The 17,609-nt window shown below is 38.7% G+C and overlaps 1 protein-coding gene across 2 annotated transcripts in view; it reads right to left on the bottom strand.

The window, feature by feature from the left end:
• ddr2a (discoidin domain receptor tyrosine kinase 2a) overlaps positions 1 to 17,609 on the bottom strand; it is a 49,731-nt gene that overhangs the window by 8,092 nt on the left and 24,030 nt on the right. For both annotated transcript variants that reach the window (XM_042482525.2, XM_042482532.2), the window contains exons 4-10: positions 7,433 to 7,535; positions 6,662 to 6,893; positions 5,400 to 5,547; positions 3,394 to 3,496; positions 1,747 to 1,930; positions 1,418 to 1,658; positions 1,121 to 1,186 (exon numbers count right to left, since the gene is read on the bottom strand). In XM_042482525.2, coding sequence (XP_042338459.2) covers positions 1,121 to 1,186; positions 1,418 to 1,658; positions 1,747 to 1,930; positions 3,394 to 3,496; positions 5,400 to 5,547; positions 6,662 to 6,893; positions 7,433 to 7,535 — 1,077 coding nt within the window. The remainder of the gene's footprint in view (positions 1 to 1,120; positions 1,187 to 1,417; positions 1,659 to 1,746; positions 1,931 to 3,393; positions 3,497 to 5,399; positions 5,548 to 6,661; positions 6,894 to 7,432; positions 7,536 to 17,609) is intronic.

The following is a 17,609-nucleotide window of genomic DNA, read 5'->3' as shown; positions in this document are numbered from 1 at the left end:
ATTATGGGAGATTCCAATACTTTGCACTAAAACGTCAAAATTTGAACGTGAATCTATCAACAACACAACTAAATACCCATAAACACTGAGGTCAGAGAAAAAGTTTAGAGTTTATACTCTTCAAGAAATTAAAGAATTTAGGTTTGTTCTCTGTACAATAAATGCTCCAATTCTGATAAACAGCCTCATAGTTCCCAGCTGAATACTTTATCTTATTCTTTTTCTTACAATTATGAACCTTTTATTGTAGCCTGTGCTGTGTGTGCATGGTCCCAGCACTTTTAACGTCTTAAACTGTCTTCTCTTATTGTGTCCTTTTGCGTTTATGTTTTTATGCTGTCTTAAATGAGACAATAACAATCTGAAATGAACTGTTTCATAGCTTGGATTGCACATTGTTTGAACCTTTCTGTTCTCTAGTTTTCATATTTTGCTACTACTTATTTTGTTACTATTACTATTTCTTTTTGTACTTTGCACTGTTTGTATCTGCACTCTTCCAACTTTGTATTGCAAACTGCTGTGAAGCAATTTCCCTTGGGACAAATATGGTTCTGCCTTATCTGATTTTATCTTTACCTTATCTTACTCTGCCGATACACTGACAGCAGGGGAGACGATGCACCAGTGTTAATTTGGCAGCAATTTTAGATTGCTTATTTGTTTTAGTCACATTTTAGTCATTTATTCTGGTTTTGGTCTAGTTTTTGTCAAAAAAAACTCAAAAGGTTTCAGTTGACAAAATTTCATGACATTTTAGTCAAGATGTTTTTTTCTATTTTAACTAATCCAATTAGGTTAATACAGGTCACAGAGATTAGAATCAAGGTTACAGGTTGTATAAAAAAATCATTTAGAGATCATTTTGTTTCATTTTGGTCTTAGAAAAAAGGTTGTTTACGAATAATTCTCCTCATAGTTTTTGTCAACAAAATTAACACTGCGATGCACCCATGGTGCATCTATATCTGTATTCAGGGGGGAAAAAAGCAAAAGTCCCCTCTTGGATGCCTCAATGGTAGACAAAACTTGAAACCTTTCTTCGCGCTGGTGCCCTTTTAAATTTTTTGTTGCTCCTCAGACAGTCTGTGTCCTTCACTGATGTGATATGATCACTGACCTGGTTGTGTGTTTGGTGGCAGTCCTGTCTTGGGTGGAGCCAGTGTTGTGTTGTACATGGCTGTATCTGAAAAACCAGAGGGCAAGCTGATCAGAAATTTAAAAGACTTTAAGTAATAGTTGCATGTAGGTCAAAAATAAATGAACTTAACAGCACCTCAACTTTAGCACAAAATAATGTCGTTTTTCTGCACCTAGTTTCCGAATATTTGCATAAGTATATAAATCTTAAAGGCTAAAACTAGAAAAACTACCAGAGATCTTATTTTATTACTCCCACACACACTTCAGTCTCTACCTGACTGGAAGGTGATCTCGCTGAACAACATCCAGGCATCAGCAAAGTAGAACTGGCACTTGATGGCACTGGCCATGTGATTGGCCAGGTTGACAGTGACGAAGCGGGCGCTGGGATTCTTCTCGTCCTCCACCGGGATGAAGGAGAGCGGTATGGCCTCCCAGTCCGCTTCAGAGCGGAAGTAACACACCACCTGGCGAAAGGCCTTGACGTGCCGTGAGTACATGTTGTTGCAGTGGACCTGGACGCACATTAAGGGACATGGGGAGACTTTTAATGCTGATGAGAGACGTCGAAAGAAAGAATGAGCTTGTTGTAGGGAGCCTCACCTTCATGGTGGTGAAGTTGCGAATGCGGTCAAATTCAAACATGATTTCAACGTATCCACTGGGGAAGCTCTCATTTGTCCAACCCACGTAGTCGTACCCGGGCCACACATTGTAGACATGACTGTGTGTGAAATCATCCAGGCCGCACACTCCATCTGTCAGCTGGCCCAAACCCTCTGTCATACTGAGAAACAAAGAAGCGTAAAAGAGAGGCACCAAACCCAGAGGAACATCCTTCCTCTTCAAAGTACGCACTCCATTAAGATAAGATAAGATAAGATAAGATAAGATAAGATAAGATAAGATAAGATAAGATAAGATAAGATAAGATAAGATAAGATAAGATAAGATAAGATAAGATAAGATAAGATAAGATAAGATAAGATAAGATAAGATAAGATAAGATAAGATAAGCCTTTATTGAGATAATAAACTTGTTTTGCTTGAGGCCCACAACTGCAGCAGCCCCATACATGTTTCTAAAATTTTGGGACATTTCTAGGATTTAGGACATTCCTCTGGTCTTTTTTTTACAGTGTGAAAAAAAGTGGAAAGCTCATTGGGAGCCACCGTGTTTTTTTACTTTAATGTCAGAGTTGAGGTAATTTTTACCTGCTGCTGCAAACCTGTGAGAAACAAAAAGTATCATCTATTTATGTAGGGGTTCACTTCAGTGTGTTCTGTCTTACTAAACAGGATCTGATGGAGTACAGCAGTAATACTAAACTTATCCAGAATCCAAGAAATGTCCTCAAAAGGTCCTAAAATCATAGAAATGCTCTAAAATCCTAGAAACCTTATTATACCCTCACCCCTGACAGAGGTCCGAACAGTGCCCCTAATGTCCTAAAATTTTAGAAACATCCCTAAATCCTAAAAATATATTTGGGGCCGCTGTAACTGGCCCCTGGCCTCCTTTTCGTTTTTCAAAAGTTGCCCCGAAGCAAAGCAAGTTGAGTATCCCTGGAGTACAGTCTTAAATGCAGAGCTAAAATCCATAAACAAAAGTCCAACATAAGCAGTAGGATTTTCCAGATGTTTTAAAATAATGCGTGTCGTTATGTTTAAAACATCATTAGTGCCTCTACAATTCTTGTGCGCAAACTGGCAGGGCTCTAAGAGCGTCCTTGTTTCACCTCTTAGATTTCCTAACCATGATGCGTTCAAGTGTTTTCATCACTGTGGATATTAAAAGGAGTTTTACAGAGCAACTATTTGACACTAGGTGGCAGCATTGTAAACCAATTCCTCACTTCTGCCGTTGGCTGTGATTTGTCATAAAGGCCATTTTCTTTTTCCCTCCGCACTGTCGCCCCCTCAGAGAGAAGGAAGCCTTTCTGTGTCATGGAGGACATTATTCACCATCCAAACACTATTGTCAACAAGAGACTGATTGGTTCATTCCGGGTCCTAAACTCTGTAAGTTGACTCAGTAATTCCTATGAGGTATTGCCTAACTAAGTAAACCACCATGACCCACTCACCACCGCCTGTCTCTTTGCTCTCACCATGGTGACGGGGCAACAACAAGGTGAGGGGGAAAAAGCACTGACGAAGGATAAGAGCCATGATCAAGCATTGTAGCGGTGTGTGGAAAAAGGAAGGAGGAGGGAATAATAAAACAAACACAGACACAGAGACACACACCTGTGGATGACAGCTCCATCGTAGACAGAGTCGTTGAGATAAGCAGGGTAAGACGGTAAGCTCATCTGTTCTCCTGCTGGAGCGTTGTACGACACCAGACCATCTGTAAGGCACAGACAGGTATTCATTTTTTAGAGTAAATAATCCTGCAACAATTTCTATGAGTCCATCGTTCCAGCTTCATATTGTGCTGAGACACATTTCTCCAAACCCCAGAGGTTTGTTTCACAATTGTAGTTGAGATGTTTAAGATGACAACAGCTACCCAATAAGCTGAGTTAATCAAAACATAATCAAAATGCTGCACAAAACATGGGTTGAAATTGCCATTATGTATACAAAAAAGTACATGTGTGATATTAGATTATTTAAATGAAATGCTGGAGCAAGCTGATAGAGAAAATGCAGTATGTTGGAAAAAAAGGTTTATGGTGACAAAGTTTCAGGTATCAAATGATGTGAACTTGCTGCTTTTCTTTCTTTTTTTAACACTTCAAAATCAAGTTGTCTTAGATATTCTTATAAACAGAAAAGGGAAAGCACAGGAAATAAACAACATAAGGGAAACTGCACTTTTAGCTGCACCCTTTATCGGGCTATGCACCAGTGGTACTATGAACCCTTAAAACTGCTTAAAGCTGCTTTTTCTTCTTCTACTTTGATTTGGATCTCAAAATTTCACCAGAAAAACATTTCAAATTGTGCTGTTTCATGCATTTTTTAGACACCTGAATAAGTTGCTGCATTTATGTGCTCCTCAGATTGGTCCTGTTTCCCATGTTGGAAATCATTTCTTCTATTTTGATGAAGATGACTGACAGAGATTGTATGGACTAATGCAAGTGAATCAAAGTTGTAAATAGATTTGTACTGTGCACTGATTATCTGTATCTACTGTATGTTATGTTAAGATTAGATTAAAGTGTGGAGGCTACAAAGATGTTTTCTATTTTATTGCACAGAGCTTTTAAACCACACACAGATGACCGGTATTTGTGTGACAACTAAGAACAAAGTTATTATAATATTGCCACGTCTGACTTGTTTGTTGACTTGCTTGTAAGTCAACAACTGCTTGCTTGACTTGCTTGTTTATGCTGATAAAAAACGGTTTGGTTACATCTAATTTAATAAATTACAAATTACCTACGAGCAAAAAATGACTATGCAATACATAAATTTTTTTTTTTTTAAAGTTTGTTAACATCAACCAACCGTTTACTTTTATCCACCATGTTTCTGTGTATATGACATCAAAGTTAAGTTTTTAAGTTGTCATTCCGACTTAAGGGGGTGTTCATGTGCATTTTCCCAGCTGAGAACTCACTTTTTTGATTATTTTGACACTACATGAATGCAGCATCATATTTACAGACTGTCCTAAACAATTAAGCTCAAATAATTGAACTTATGCTATGCTAACTTTTGACAAAACAACTTACCAGCTTTAAATTTAAGGAGGTATACTTAAATTTAACCTGGCACATATATATTTGTGATTTAGATGAGCACGAGGACACAAAGATCAAAAGAACCTAACAAGTTTGTCAGATTTAAACTTCGATTTAAGAACTGGGATTTTGAGCATGGGAACTTTGAGGTCAAAGTGAAAGAATAAAAGGAAACGAAACAAAAGTAAAAGGTTGTCCAAGTACCGCTCCAGAGCTGGAAAAGACAACTAACAGGTGCCAAATAAACACACACAAAAACCGTGATTTTCTGCAAGTTACAAAGTGCTTAGATTTAGGGGTCATACTAAGAAACATCTGGTTTAAGTGGTTATTCAATACTTAGTCAGTGATATGATTACAGCAGTGTACATCAGCGTCGACAACAGAGTCCTGCTTGTTTAAAAGTGACACAGTCAGCTGATCATTTCTATCTTTATGGGCTCAAAGATAAGAACTGGAGCCTCAGCTCAGCTGTCATCTCCCCACCTCCTCGCTCAATAGCCCTTACATATCCTCTCTTTTCACTTTCACTTCCACCTCAGCCACCTCTCTTACCCAGCCATTCACAGCCGTAGAGCTCCACTCTCATGCAGACATTCATGGAGTGGTCTGTGACGGGCATGAAGCGGACGAAGCGAGCAATGATGGGTGGCTCGAGGTCCTTGAGCACAATGTCATAGGCGTTCCTGTTTCCTTCAATCACCTGCAAGTAATGAAAATAACAATATAATACATTTATTTTGGATACCAGCTTTCACATAAATAAAATTCACAAACCATAAGAACATACAATCAACAAAAACAATACAACTATAAAATGTCAAAATAAAAGTAAAAGAAAAGACCATTATGACAAAACAAACACACCAAGGAACAAGCATTAGACATCTTAAAGGAGGCTATTTTGAAAAAAAAAGGGTCTTCAGTTGTTTTTAAAGGTTTCTATGGAGGCTGGAGACCTTTTGTTTTCAGTTTAGAGCACGGGACAGCCAGACTGCATTAGTCAGAAGACCTACTGACGATAAAGGAGGAAAGTACAAGATCACAGATGAACTCAGGTGCCCGACCATGAAGGACTCCTTATGTGGGATCGAGTACCTTAAAATGAATGCTAAACCTAATGGGAGGCCAATGTGAAGAAGGTAAAATGAGCATGATGTGTGTTGTCCTGCTAGATCTGGTTAATAGCACGACAACAGTGTTTTGCACAACTGAGAGATGATTCAGCGATGACTTGCCAAGACAAGTAATAAGGGAATTACAGCAGTGCAGAGGGAGAAGACAAAATCATTAATAATTGTTTCAAGCTCAGGTCATGACACAACAGACTGGAATATTTCTTAGTTGTAAAAAACAAGTATAGATCAATGATTTAACAGGGTCATCTATATGCGTAGCCTGATCAAAAATAATGCAAAGATTTATTAAATTTGAGCATATAGTTGAGGAAAGGGCCCTTATGCTCTGGGCAACTATTACCAGAACTTTCAATGTATCTGTGTTTAACTGTAAGAAGTCTTTAGACATCCAATGGGAGGAAACCCAGTCCAGGGCACTCCCAGAGACAAACCTTGTACCATTTGCAGATAATGTTCTAATGAATCAGTCAAATACTATCTCTATTACGACTATAAACACAGTGATACCAGGCAAAAACAATTATAGACCATAAAAAAATGAACCTAAAAGACATGATGTGTGTCAGTACACTGGGTTTCTTTATCAGAAGGTCAAATTGATCATAAAAGGGCACCGAGCTAGGTAAACCAGGGTTTCACCTCAGACACTGTAAAGTATTGAATGATAATTTGGCATACCTGCTTGCCCTGCCTGTTTCTCCACGAGATCCAACGACTTCCATCACGGCTGTATTTAATCTTGTACATCTGGGCAAACTCATTACCGATGCCTCCCGCGTGGCGACCCTGGGTGCCCACAAGTGTGATAAAGTGGAGTGAGCGCAGGTCAATCTGAAGGAACTCCTTCAGGCTGTCTGGCTCTACTGTTATCTCTGGACACCAAGCGCCATCGCCCTCCTCAAAGTCCAACCTGGAAGAGACACACAGATAGAGAAAAGGAGGGTGAAGGTGAAAGGCGGGTGGATGCTCATATTTGAATTTAGACAGGAAAAGAGCAAGGGAGAAGAAAAATTAGGACAGGATGGAGAGGAAAAGGTGAGAGGAAAGTTAAAGTGAGTGCGGTGGAGGATTTCACTTCTTACAGCCTGTTATAAAAACATCTCAATGGAAGCCTGCGTCGTAAATTCATCTTAAAGTGTTAATTTTGGGCGAGGGGCTGGCAGCAGCGAGGGGGAGACTGAAAACATAGCCTCGGATGGATGGGGAAAGTGCATTACATCATTATCGTGATACTTACTGAAGGCCACCCAAATTCTGCACACATTTACACAAATGCCTCCTTAATCATGTGGCTGTACGTTGAACTGATACCCTAGTTTGTGGCTTACTGCAAATAAACAGGCACCTTGAAGGATAAGCTGCCCACACACACACACACACTCATTATCAGGGTAAACATATGAAGCACGCGTGTGTGTATGTGTGTCTATGCATGTGTGAGAGACCTACCTGCCATATCTAGCAGCGGTGGATTCGGACCACTGGCTGGAGGCAGAGATGTCCTCGTCCTGTATCTGCCCTCCTGACATGCCCAGAGGATACCGACACACACCTGAAACACAAAAACATGTTGTATTAAAAGATTAGAATAAATAAATAAACAGATGAGTATGTAAACATGTCATTTTTGAGTACAACCTGAAATAGTAATAGAAGTAATTGTTATTTAGCTCACTGAAAGGCCATCTTTGATTGAGTAGTTTTGAAAAGGCAAGGCCATAAAACATTCAGGACATATGATATTTCATTATATTTCTCTCTTTGTCTTTGCAAAAAACCTGTGAGAATGAGTGTTCGTGAAGAAACGGAGAGGAGAGGCTACCAGTTTTGTTTGAATCACTGAATTTTAGATAAATAGTTTGGAAGTAGTGCATGGTAACTAGTATGTACATTTATGTATTTATACTGCGCTACATTTCAGATGGGAATATTTTTTCTCTGCTACACTTGATAACACTTTGTAGAAGTTGTTGTAAACTTTACAGTTTTAGTAATTTTTTATATTCATATTTTTAAAAAATTCAGTGGGCATATTAAACATGATGCATCATTAAATAAATGAAGCCACCCAACAGTAAATGAAGTAATCGGCTCCAAAATGGCCAACAACAGCTAAGTGCCGTTTACATGTTAGCAACATAGAGCAGACTGTACAAAAGAAGTAAACGTAGCCACGGTGACGTCACTTGTTGCTTGTGAAATATGGTTTCTCCAAGCCAGAAGTGAGTGTATTTGGACGAGAGGATAGATCTGACTCTTCAATACAAAATTAACAGCAAAAATTGAAAAGTTATTGAGACTGTAAACTTGCTAAGAAAATGTTTACTGAGGTAAAAAAATCAAGTGAGAAACTGAGTCCAGGGCTGGGAAATATAAAGACATTATATCGTATTGAGATATGAGACTATATCGTCGTAAATATTGTATATTGTTATGTCATAATATAGAATAAATTGTGTTTTTTCCTTATCTTTGCAGTACCAATAGTCATTCTTACAATATTGTCACATAAAAGAGAGAATTTGTAAATTTGTAATGTCCAATTTTGTCTCCCAGTTCTAGCATTAGAAGCATATTATCTATATTTATTGTGTATGAAAACATATCCTAAAAATACTTCTGACTTTGCAAAAATTGGAGTTGCCCCCTGCTGTCCAATAGAAAGAATGAATGTGCAGTAATGAGCCAATTAAAACTCAGCGCACCACAACGAGAAGCTGCCGACAAGAACGACAAGCAACACAAAGGTGAGAGTTATACTTTAAATATATAAATATTTACTGTTTAGATCCCACAGTGCTCCATTACTTATCCAATAATTTAATTTTATCTCATCATTGCTCCTTTTTTTTACATTTACGTGAGTAAAGTACTCTTAATTCAATTTACTCAAGTCTCTAACAATGCCTCTATTTAAGCAGGATATTCTCTCCACCGCTGGTATTTAAGGCGACCTGGATTATCACACTCTGAAACACGCAGCTCCCCTCACTCCTCTCAGACCAACCACAGCGCTAGTCGGTGTTGAAAACCCGAAACCGTGCTCAAACATTCACCAGACGCTCGCAGACATTTCTAAGACAGGACTACTAAATCCCCTGCTTCTGTCAAGAAACCTGAAAAATGTGATGGATAGTTCTGGATGAAGAGGAGGGGTGTGGTGATGTGAGAGAACTACACACACACACACACACACACACACACACACACACACACACACACACGCACATTCAAACGACTACACACTCAAATTGTGGTTGCTTTATTGAAATAATAAGCTGGATCCATTCAGTGTCTCTGCCAGTCCAAACAGTGCTGGTATCGAGCACATGCACAGGAGTTGGTTTCTGTGTTTGTGTGTGTGTGTGTGTGTGCGTGTGTGTGGTGGAGCTGGCAGGTTTCAGCCCATCACGCCCCCACTGTGCGGTCAATAAAAGCAATATGCCCTCTGTTTCCTGCATGCCCGTCCGCCCCCTCATGTCTCCTCTGTCCTCCTGTGTGGTCTCTCCCCTCTCTCTCTTTTCCTCTGTCCCCCTTCATCGGCAAAAGGTGATAAAAGTTAAGTTAGAAAATCATCTCGTTAAGACTCAGCTGGCTAGTGGCTAACTGAGCGTGACACAGCCAACATGGTATCTATTAACTTTTACGAGGCTCTGAATGGATATACTGATTTCTGGGTGTTTCCAGGAGCTAAAATGAAAGGGCGCTTTTCCATCCTGCGTTATCTACAGGGTGGTGTTTTGGCCTAACATTGATAACTCCAACTGACAGGATATGACCACTAGTTAGCCTCATTTATGGATGAAAGAGCCTTTGGAGAAACTTGATTTCTGCATATGTGATAGTGTGGGGCTTTCAGTGGAGCTGGAGACGGAAGTTAAAGTGACCCCGTTCGCCTGGCCCCTTGTCTCACAGAAAAACCTTTGAGAAGATGCCAGCAACAGCAGAGCTCGAGGTTCAAGGCCTTCTCTGTCCCTCTCTTTCTTTCCTTCTTTTCCCTCTCTTCTTGATCTCCTCCAAATATTTGCTTAAAAGTCAAGATGTGAAAATCCCCCGAAGGTTTGGGACCGATGACCTGATACGCCGCTCACATGTCTGTGTGCACAAAACCAGCCGTAGATGCAACCACACGCACGCACGCAGGCTTTTCGTCTTGGCAGTGACACAGTGACAGCTTGAAGGAGGCACAAACAAAAACTCTCCCAGATGTCTGCATTCGCCTCCTCGTCCTCCTTTCATCTTGTCCTCTCTAACCTTTGTTCCACGCTGCCCTCTTCGCTGCAGCTCTCAACATTTATTCCCAAATGTTAACACCCCTTCACTCCTGTTTCTCTCCTTGCACCAGATTGGCTTGGCTAAAAGCAGACCACATCAACAGAAAAAACTCTTCTCATATTCCCAGCGCATTAGCGGTATACTCGGCTGCATCATTACGAAACCATTTTAATGATAGGTGCTGGGCTCAAACTGCACGTATGATCGCTGTAGTAAAACACAAATTGTCAGGCCCTGCTTCAAGAGAAACAGCAAAGACCCAATAAATGATTTCAAATCGAATCAGGGCATTATGAGATAACGAGAAACATTAGTGTTTCAAAATGGAAAGATAATCACTGGCGTCATGTTGTATCAGTCTTTGGTGCAGCCTGGTCAGGAAGGTATGGGGTTTGGGCTGGTTGATGATCTTGAAGAGCCAGAAGAGTATCACAAGTTTAAAGAGTGTAAACAGACAATGAGACGCAGATTTTTAAACTAATTTTCAAAGGAAGTGGCTACAGGCATGCCAATTTGTTGCTAAAAATTGCAAAATGAAGTTGTGAAATCACTATGCGATGACGTCATTACGAATACGCAATGACGTTCCTCAACTAATTTACTTGACTTGCAATCCCAACTAAAAATATGATTCAAAATTTGTTAGTTTAAATTTATTTTTTATGATTTATTTCTTTATTTTTAAACAAAATACATCGTAGGTTTGTTTTATTCGGGGTTTTTTTCTTGTTGGATAGTAAAACCACACATGAACAGTTGTGGTTGAAATTACTGGTTCTTAGTATAAAAATATGTGCACAGTGTTTTGCAAAGCTGAATTTAGTGAGGCTTTTTTAAAAATAATGAAAAGCTCAATATCGGTTTGTTTAAAGAATCTGTGTTTGCCAAGGACAACGGACATTGGTCTAACGCTATACAGGCTGAACAAAAACTGCATACTTTTACGATTATTAAAAACTGAAAATGGTAATATGGTAAGGCGAATTAAGTCGTACACAATTACCTAACAAAACTACGCAAACATGTCTATAATGGATCTGTCCAACGTGCTGTCGAGAGATTCACTTTGTTTTTTCCACTGTCCTTTTTTTGTTAACTGTGCAATGCTTTGTTTTGCAAGATAGAAATCGATATCAATTTGAAAATATGGAAGATGCACAAAGACGGAGATTGCTGTTCAGTTCTGATACATAAATTAGCTAGTTATCTGGGGAAAGCCTGGGAGAAAAGACAAAGACTCCTCACCAGGATAGTCTTTAGATATTTGGCAATTTCTCATGTAGCAGCTCAACTGGGATTTTGTTTTAGTTTTAGTTTGTGTTGCTTTTCTTTTCTTGATCCACACGAGAGGTGTCTGTAAAATTGAGTCCTGTAATCACAAGGGGGATGTCCAAATAATTTAACCCAAAAATATAACAGAATGGATTAATTAATTTAATAATTAATTAATGTAGTTGGCCATTTAGTGGCTTCTTGTGCGTTAGCTATCTAACATAATAACAAAAAGGTATCAAATCCTAGAGATACATGAATATTGAACAATTACAGCTAAAAGTGCAAAAACGGTGTATTTTTGTCTTATTTTCTTATTTATCAGTAAAACTGCACATTCTTAAAACTTATGTGTTTTAGGTTTTTGGAATAAAGGTGTGCATTATAGTATTTAAGTCTCTTTCTAAAAGTTGCTAAAGTTTCCAAGTAAATTTAATAAGTAGCTAAATTTGTAGCTAGGTTCTTGATGGGACATAAAGGGTTGCCAGGGAAGTCTGAAAAGTTGCTAAATCTATCAACAAAATTGCTAAATTGGCATCACTGTCAAGACAAAGAACAAGATGACCGCAGTGTATTGTCACACACACTGGGATGACACATTGTATAAAAAGACAAAAAGTACTCTTAGTGGAAATGCTGTGATGACTGTTTATGTGGTGTGGTATGAGGTGGGGTCATAAGTTCTGCCATTTTTCTATGAAGTCTAGCCAGAAAGATACAGTGATACACACAGACAGTGCAACATCACTCGTTGGGGAAAACACAGAAAATGAGACATAATTGGTGAAAATAGGAGTCATTATCAGAGTCTTTGACCACATCCTAAAGAGAGTCGGAGAGACGGGCTTCAGTGTATATCGTGCCGGATGTGTGACCGCTCTTCCAAATGTTGGTTTTTGCTGTGTTTATTTATCTACCCAACCCACTCAGAGGTGACCCTTGGGGTGAGCTATGGGGGCAGGAGAGTGTGTTCATTTGGACACACACACAGATTTACCCCCCTACTCACACACACACACACACCACCACCACCCATCAGGCTCAACGTTTGGCCACAGTATCTAAAAATATCAACTCAGAAAAAAGGTGGAAAAATACTGGCCTTGTGTGGTGGAAGAAAGACGAGAGAGAGAGAGATGAAGGAGTAATGGACCAAACCCTCTCTCTCTCTCACCTCTTGATTTTTACCGCACCCTGACTACTGAAAGGCAGGTTTGTTCTGCAGTGTTTGCAGTCCAACCGCTGGCTCCGAATACATCCACACACACGCACACACACACACAAGTAGTCATGCAAGTTGATGTTCACATCTGCTTCATGATACTTGTCTATCGAGGGCGGTTTTGATCCGGTTGCTCATAAATTTACTGTCTACTTTATTACATGTATTATCTATGCTGTGGTCACCAGAGGAAATAACAGGAGCTCAAGATCCTCTTGATTTAGTTGCTTTAAAGCTGCAGTAATCATTATGATTATTATTATTATGAAAGTGGTCACTGGTGATGATAAACTAACATAATTACCAAACAGCTGTGGCTTTAATCAGCTCTGTGGAGCTTTTAAGTGAATTTTAGCCAACCCAATCGCCAGAAAATATGTTAGCACTGTATGTTTCTGTAATAATATCTATATGTTATTATGTAGCAAACCCATTAAAAGTTTACATTTCAACAACCCTGTGGTGCACATGTGGCTATGTTGAGGCACAAAAATGACTTGGTTATGGTTTGGAAAAGATCATGTTTTGGCTTAAAATATCTGGTTTAGGGGTCACAATCCCTGATAGAAAAGCAGCTATGTCTTTAAAAAAATAATTGCTTTCTGTTGCAGTAAGAAACGCAACAATGTCTTAGTTAGAAAACAACCTCTTTTTGGCACTATCCGTTTTGGAAAAACAGGTCATGAAAAACACCCACTTTTGGTGCTTAAAAAGCCGCTTATAAAACAGCTAGGTGTCATTAAAACACAGAGAGAGCACAACATCACGCATGAAAACTTATGATATGCAACTTAACAAAGTGCCTGTAGCTACTAGCGGTTGACCGATTTTGATTTTTAACGGTCAATACCGATAACGATCATTGGTAGTTAATGAGACTGATAACTTATGTCTGGAACTGATATGCATTTACAATAAAAATGAAAATCTTTCTGTGAGTGTTTTGAGTTTGGAATATAACAAATTCCAACATAAAACTTTGCTTAAATGTCTTTAACAAATATTTAATCAAAACTGAAACGTCATATACAGAAAGTCCCCAGCAGCTTTTTTTATTAAGTCATGAGAAAATTTTAATAAAAAATGAATAAATAAAAGTAGCTCCCTGAGGTTTTAAAAAGCAAATCAAGGCAATTATTAAAATAGACGCTGATACAGATAATCAGCAAAATGCCAAATATTGGACCCAATATTTGGCCAGACCGATAATGTGTCGACCCCTAGTAGCTACCAAAAACATTACATTTTAGCATGTCTAAGGATTATTTTAGCACCCGATGTCGACTGGAGGGCAAAGGTAAGGTGACAAATTCAATATTGTCAGTTTGTCTCTGTGTTTCTTCTCTTTATCCTGATCATCTTTAGAAATTGATCGAATCACCAGGTGACATCATCATCTAATCTTACAAAAATTAAAAACCAGGCCATGCATATCCCAGTTAGCTTCAAACTCAAAATTAGCTACTGTAACTTATTTTTGAGTGTCAGGATCCCACACATTTGATGCTTCACATCTTATCACCTGTTTATTAATCCACTGAGGGAAATAGTTTTGTTCCAGCAGCAACATAAGAGAGCAGCAGCTGAATAAAATATTTGTTAAAAAGGCAATATAATGCAAATTTAAATACAAAGAGAAGTACTTAGCATAGAATAAAATGGAAGAATAAAATAAATACTAAATAAATAATGAAGATATGTACAGTGTGTACAGAGAACAAACACAAAAAAGCCAAAAAGATTAAAAAGAGCAATAAAAAAAGAAAAAAAAGTGCAAATAAGTGTGCAAAAAGTATGTAGAAAAATAAGTTCTGTTTTTTTGTACCCTTCTGGTAGTGCATCTCACCACACAGCTGCTTTTAGGCATTTTGCTTTTGGTTACTAACAGATGGAAATGACAGGAGGCATCTTGACGCAAAGCACAGTTAATGCAGAGCCATGCAGCTGTGTGTCTCTACAATGTTTACCTGTGATGTGTTAAAACATAGCACCGTAGTAGCACAAGTATAAAAAACTTTAACACCAGAGGAAGATTTCTTCTCTCATTCATTCATACAACGTTTACTCTAAACATCCTCGCAGGAAGAAGCCCACACAATCACAGTCCTGCTCGATATTTGGCTGCTCTGCACAGGCCTGTGCTCATGTCCACACCTCCTCCCCCCTCCACAGTGAAATAAAGTTCGCCCACTCACGAGTAAAATGGGAAAGACAGGGATGGTATAACTCCATTGCTTGGGAATTTTAAACAGGGGAAAGTTGGCATCACTCAACATCTCGGCTCTACTAAATTCAGCCATGAATATTTCCAGACTGTGGAAAAATGAATCTCTTCTCAATGCAGCAGAACTAAAGCATTAGGCAGAATTACGGGTGGATATATCCTGCTTCCATATATTAGAGCAGGTTGAGATTTAAGCTTTAAGTGACACTAAAGGTGATTTTTCAAAAAATAATAATCCTGGGTGGTTTTTGAGCGAAGAAATCCCTCGGGTCAGATGACAGATGCAAAACTTTGTCGTTAACGGTGAACTTGTTGAACTTTGATCAGATGCACAAACAGTCCTTTCCATGACTTATGAGTGGTCAGATACTGGGAAACACACCACACACACACATATACACACAAGTGCCGGGGAGAAAGACAGAGCCTATTTCAATGGACTTTCCTGCTGTCAGAATGTCTGGTATGCATTAGCCACAGACTCCAGTGGGATAGCTCGATCCACAGTATGCGTGTGCATGCGGGTATATGCATGCGAGCAGAGCAGGCACACAAACACACATGCACACACACTCACAAAAACACAGTAAGATGAGAGACAAGCACAGAAAGTCACTCCCACAAGGGTCAAAAACTCAAATGCTTAATTAAGTGTAGTTGAGAAGATGCCTCATAAAATATTTGGAGTAAGTTTTGGAGCTGAATGATTCTGTAGAAAATGTTTTTAAGCATCCTTATGTTCCACTCACATCTGGTTAAATAGGTCAGAAATGTAACCATTAATATAAATATATATATATCTATATATATGTGTGTGTGTAAGGAGACATGAAAGTAACCACAGCATGCACACACTACTTAAATCTCCTTCTATAAACACTCTGTGATCTCTATCTCGCTCACTCTCTATTTCTTTCTTCGCTTTTTAAGACTCCTGATAAAACTTTCCGCTCTCTCTTTTATTTTGTTAACTTTGGCACATGAAGGACAAATAGGGAAAGCCAGGTTTTGAGTGTGTGTGTATTTGTATAGCAAACATGTTTAACATTTAATGAACAGGGGTAACTAATAGTAATTTATTTTTCATGACATTTCAACGTGTCAAAATGTCAGGTTGTTATGTTAGTGTTGAGTCGACTTCTTGCACGAAACAAGTATCCAATACGGATAATGTGCTTTTTACAAGTACAAGTATCAACACAGTAAAATATGTACATATCCGTTATCGTGATGAAGGAAAATCCTCATTTTGGGAGCTGTGTTCAGTCAATTACTCTTGTGATAAAAAAATTACCTGAAGCTCAATTCTGAGATGATTCTGTAAATCATTTTCTAATAAATATTAATTATAGCAGCATCTGATCAGCACATATATATTTCAGGTTTTTATAATAACCTCTGATTTGGCCCCACCCATTTTTTGTATACATACATTATGTTGTGGATATGTCAACTTGGAATTGTAAAACATCAAAACTGTATTATATATACTTGTTATTGGTTTGAATAGACGTCAGTGGTAAAAGCTGATTAGTTGTAACTGAGCTACAATGAGCATATCCACATGTAACAAATTAACTGTGGACACCAAGCATTAAGATTCTGACTCATGAAAAATGAATTGTAGATAAATAAATTGGAATTGCTTCGAATAAAAATACATTTTTGGCTTGAAATTCTAACTAGTATAAAAGCAATCCTGGTTATCTATAATTCCTGTTACCACTTCTGACTATTAAATGTTCAAAGGGCTTGCCACAGTATTTGTGCATGCTTGTGCAGCTCGCTCTGTGAAAATGGAAATGTTTTAAAGTTTCTGCTTTAGAAAAGAACTGCTGTTGAACATAACTTTTTGTTTGTTTTTCTCTTGAAAAATGTAATGTTTGTACTTTTGATTCAGCAGCGGCCTGTCAGCACGACCTCATGTTTGTTTTTATTCTTACAGTCACAAAAAGAAATTGGATTTACAGTTGTGTAAGAGTGTGGAAAATAATGTCGAAAGTTTTATTCTGAAAGTGGAAGTGGGGTGGAGTGAGGCAGGAGGATGTGGAAGTGATGGGGCGTTTTTTCCACTGTTATTTCGTTCTTTTTAAACACTGGTTGGCAGAGTGAGGTCAGTGTGACCTGTAAACTCTGTGTTGAACCTTTCTGACAAAAACCAGCATTAATGACTGTTTAGATGTGAGCGCATGACGTTCATTATCCTTTCAACAATAGAGAAAACTCAGCGTGATGACAGAAGCTCAGAGACTGAAGTCATAAACAGGAGCCAGATCAGAGTTTTTACTGGCAAATATCTGCAGTATTTCTACTATTTCAACAATAACCCCAAACCTCTCTTTGGTTCCTATTCGACTTTGTCTCTGCCCACGAAATGTTGCTACTCCATTTTCTAGTTAAAAAATTATTGGTCTTTTCATTGACATCACAAAAACCACCCGTACAGCGGAGGGAGAGCTGGAGAAAGGCGTGCATGCTGGGATCAAAGAGGCCAAACCAGAGAGAGGGGACCACATGGCTCCCACAAAGCAGCACTTATCCAAAATCGGAATCAGTCGCAGTCTGGACTCGACTCGAGCACCAAACCCCACGAACACTACCCAAAACTCACAAAACTCGTTTTACAGCGTTCA

This window comes from Plectropomus leopardus, chromosome 5 (assembly GCF_026936395.1).
Source record: "Plectropomus leopardus strain MGB_pleo_1.0 chromosome 5, ASM2693639v1, whole genome shotgun sequence".
In the NCBI taxonomy this organism is placed as follows: Eukaryota; Metazoa; Chordata; class Actinopteri; order Perciformes; family Serranidae; genus Plectropomus; species Plectropomus leopardus.
Note: the sequence above shows the minus strand (reverse complement) of the source record. Positions and strands in the feature narration are given on the sequence as shown.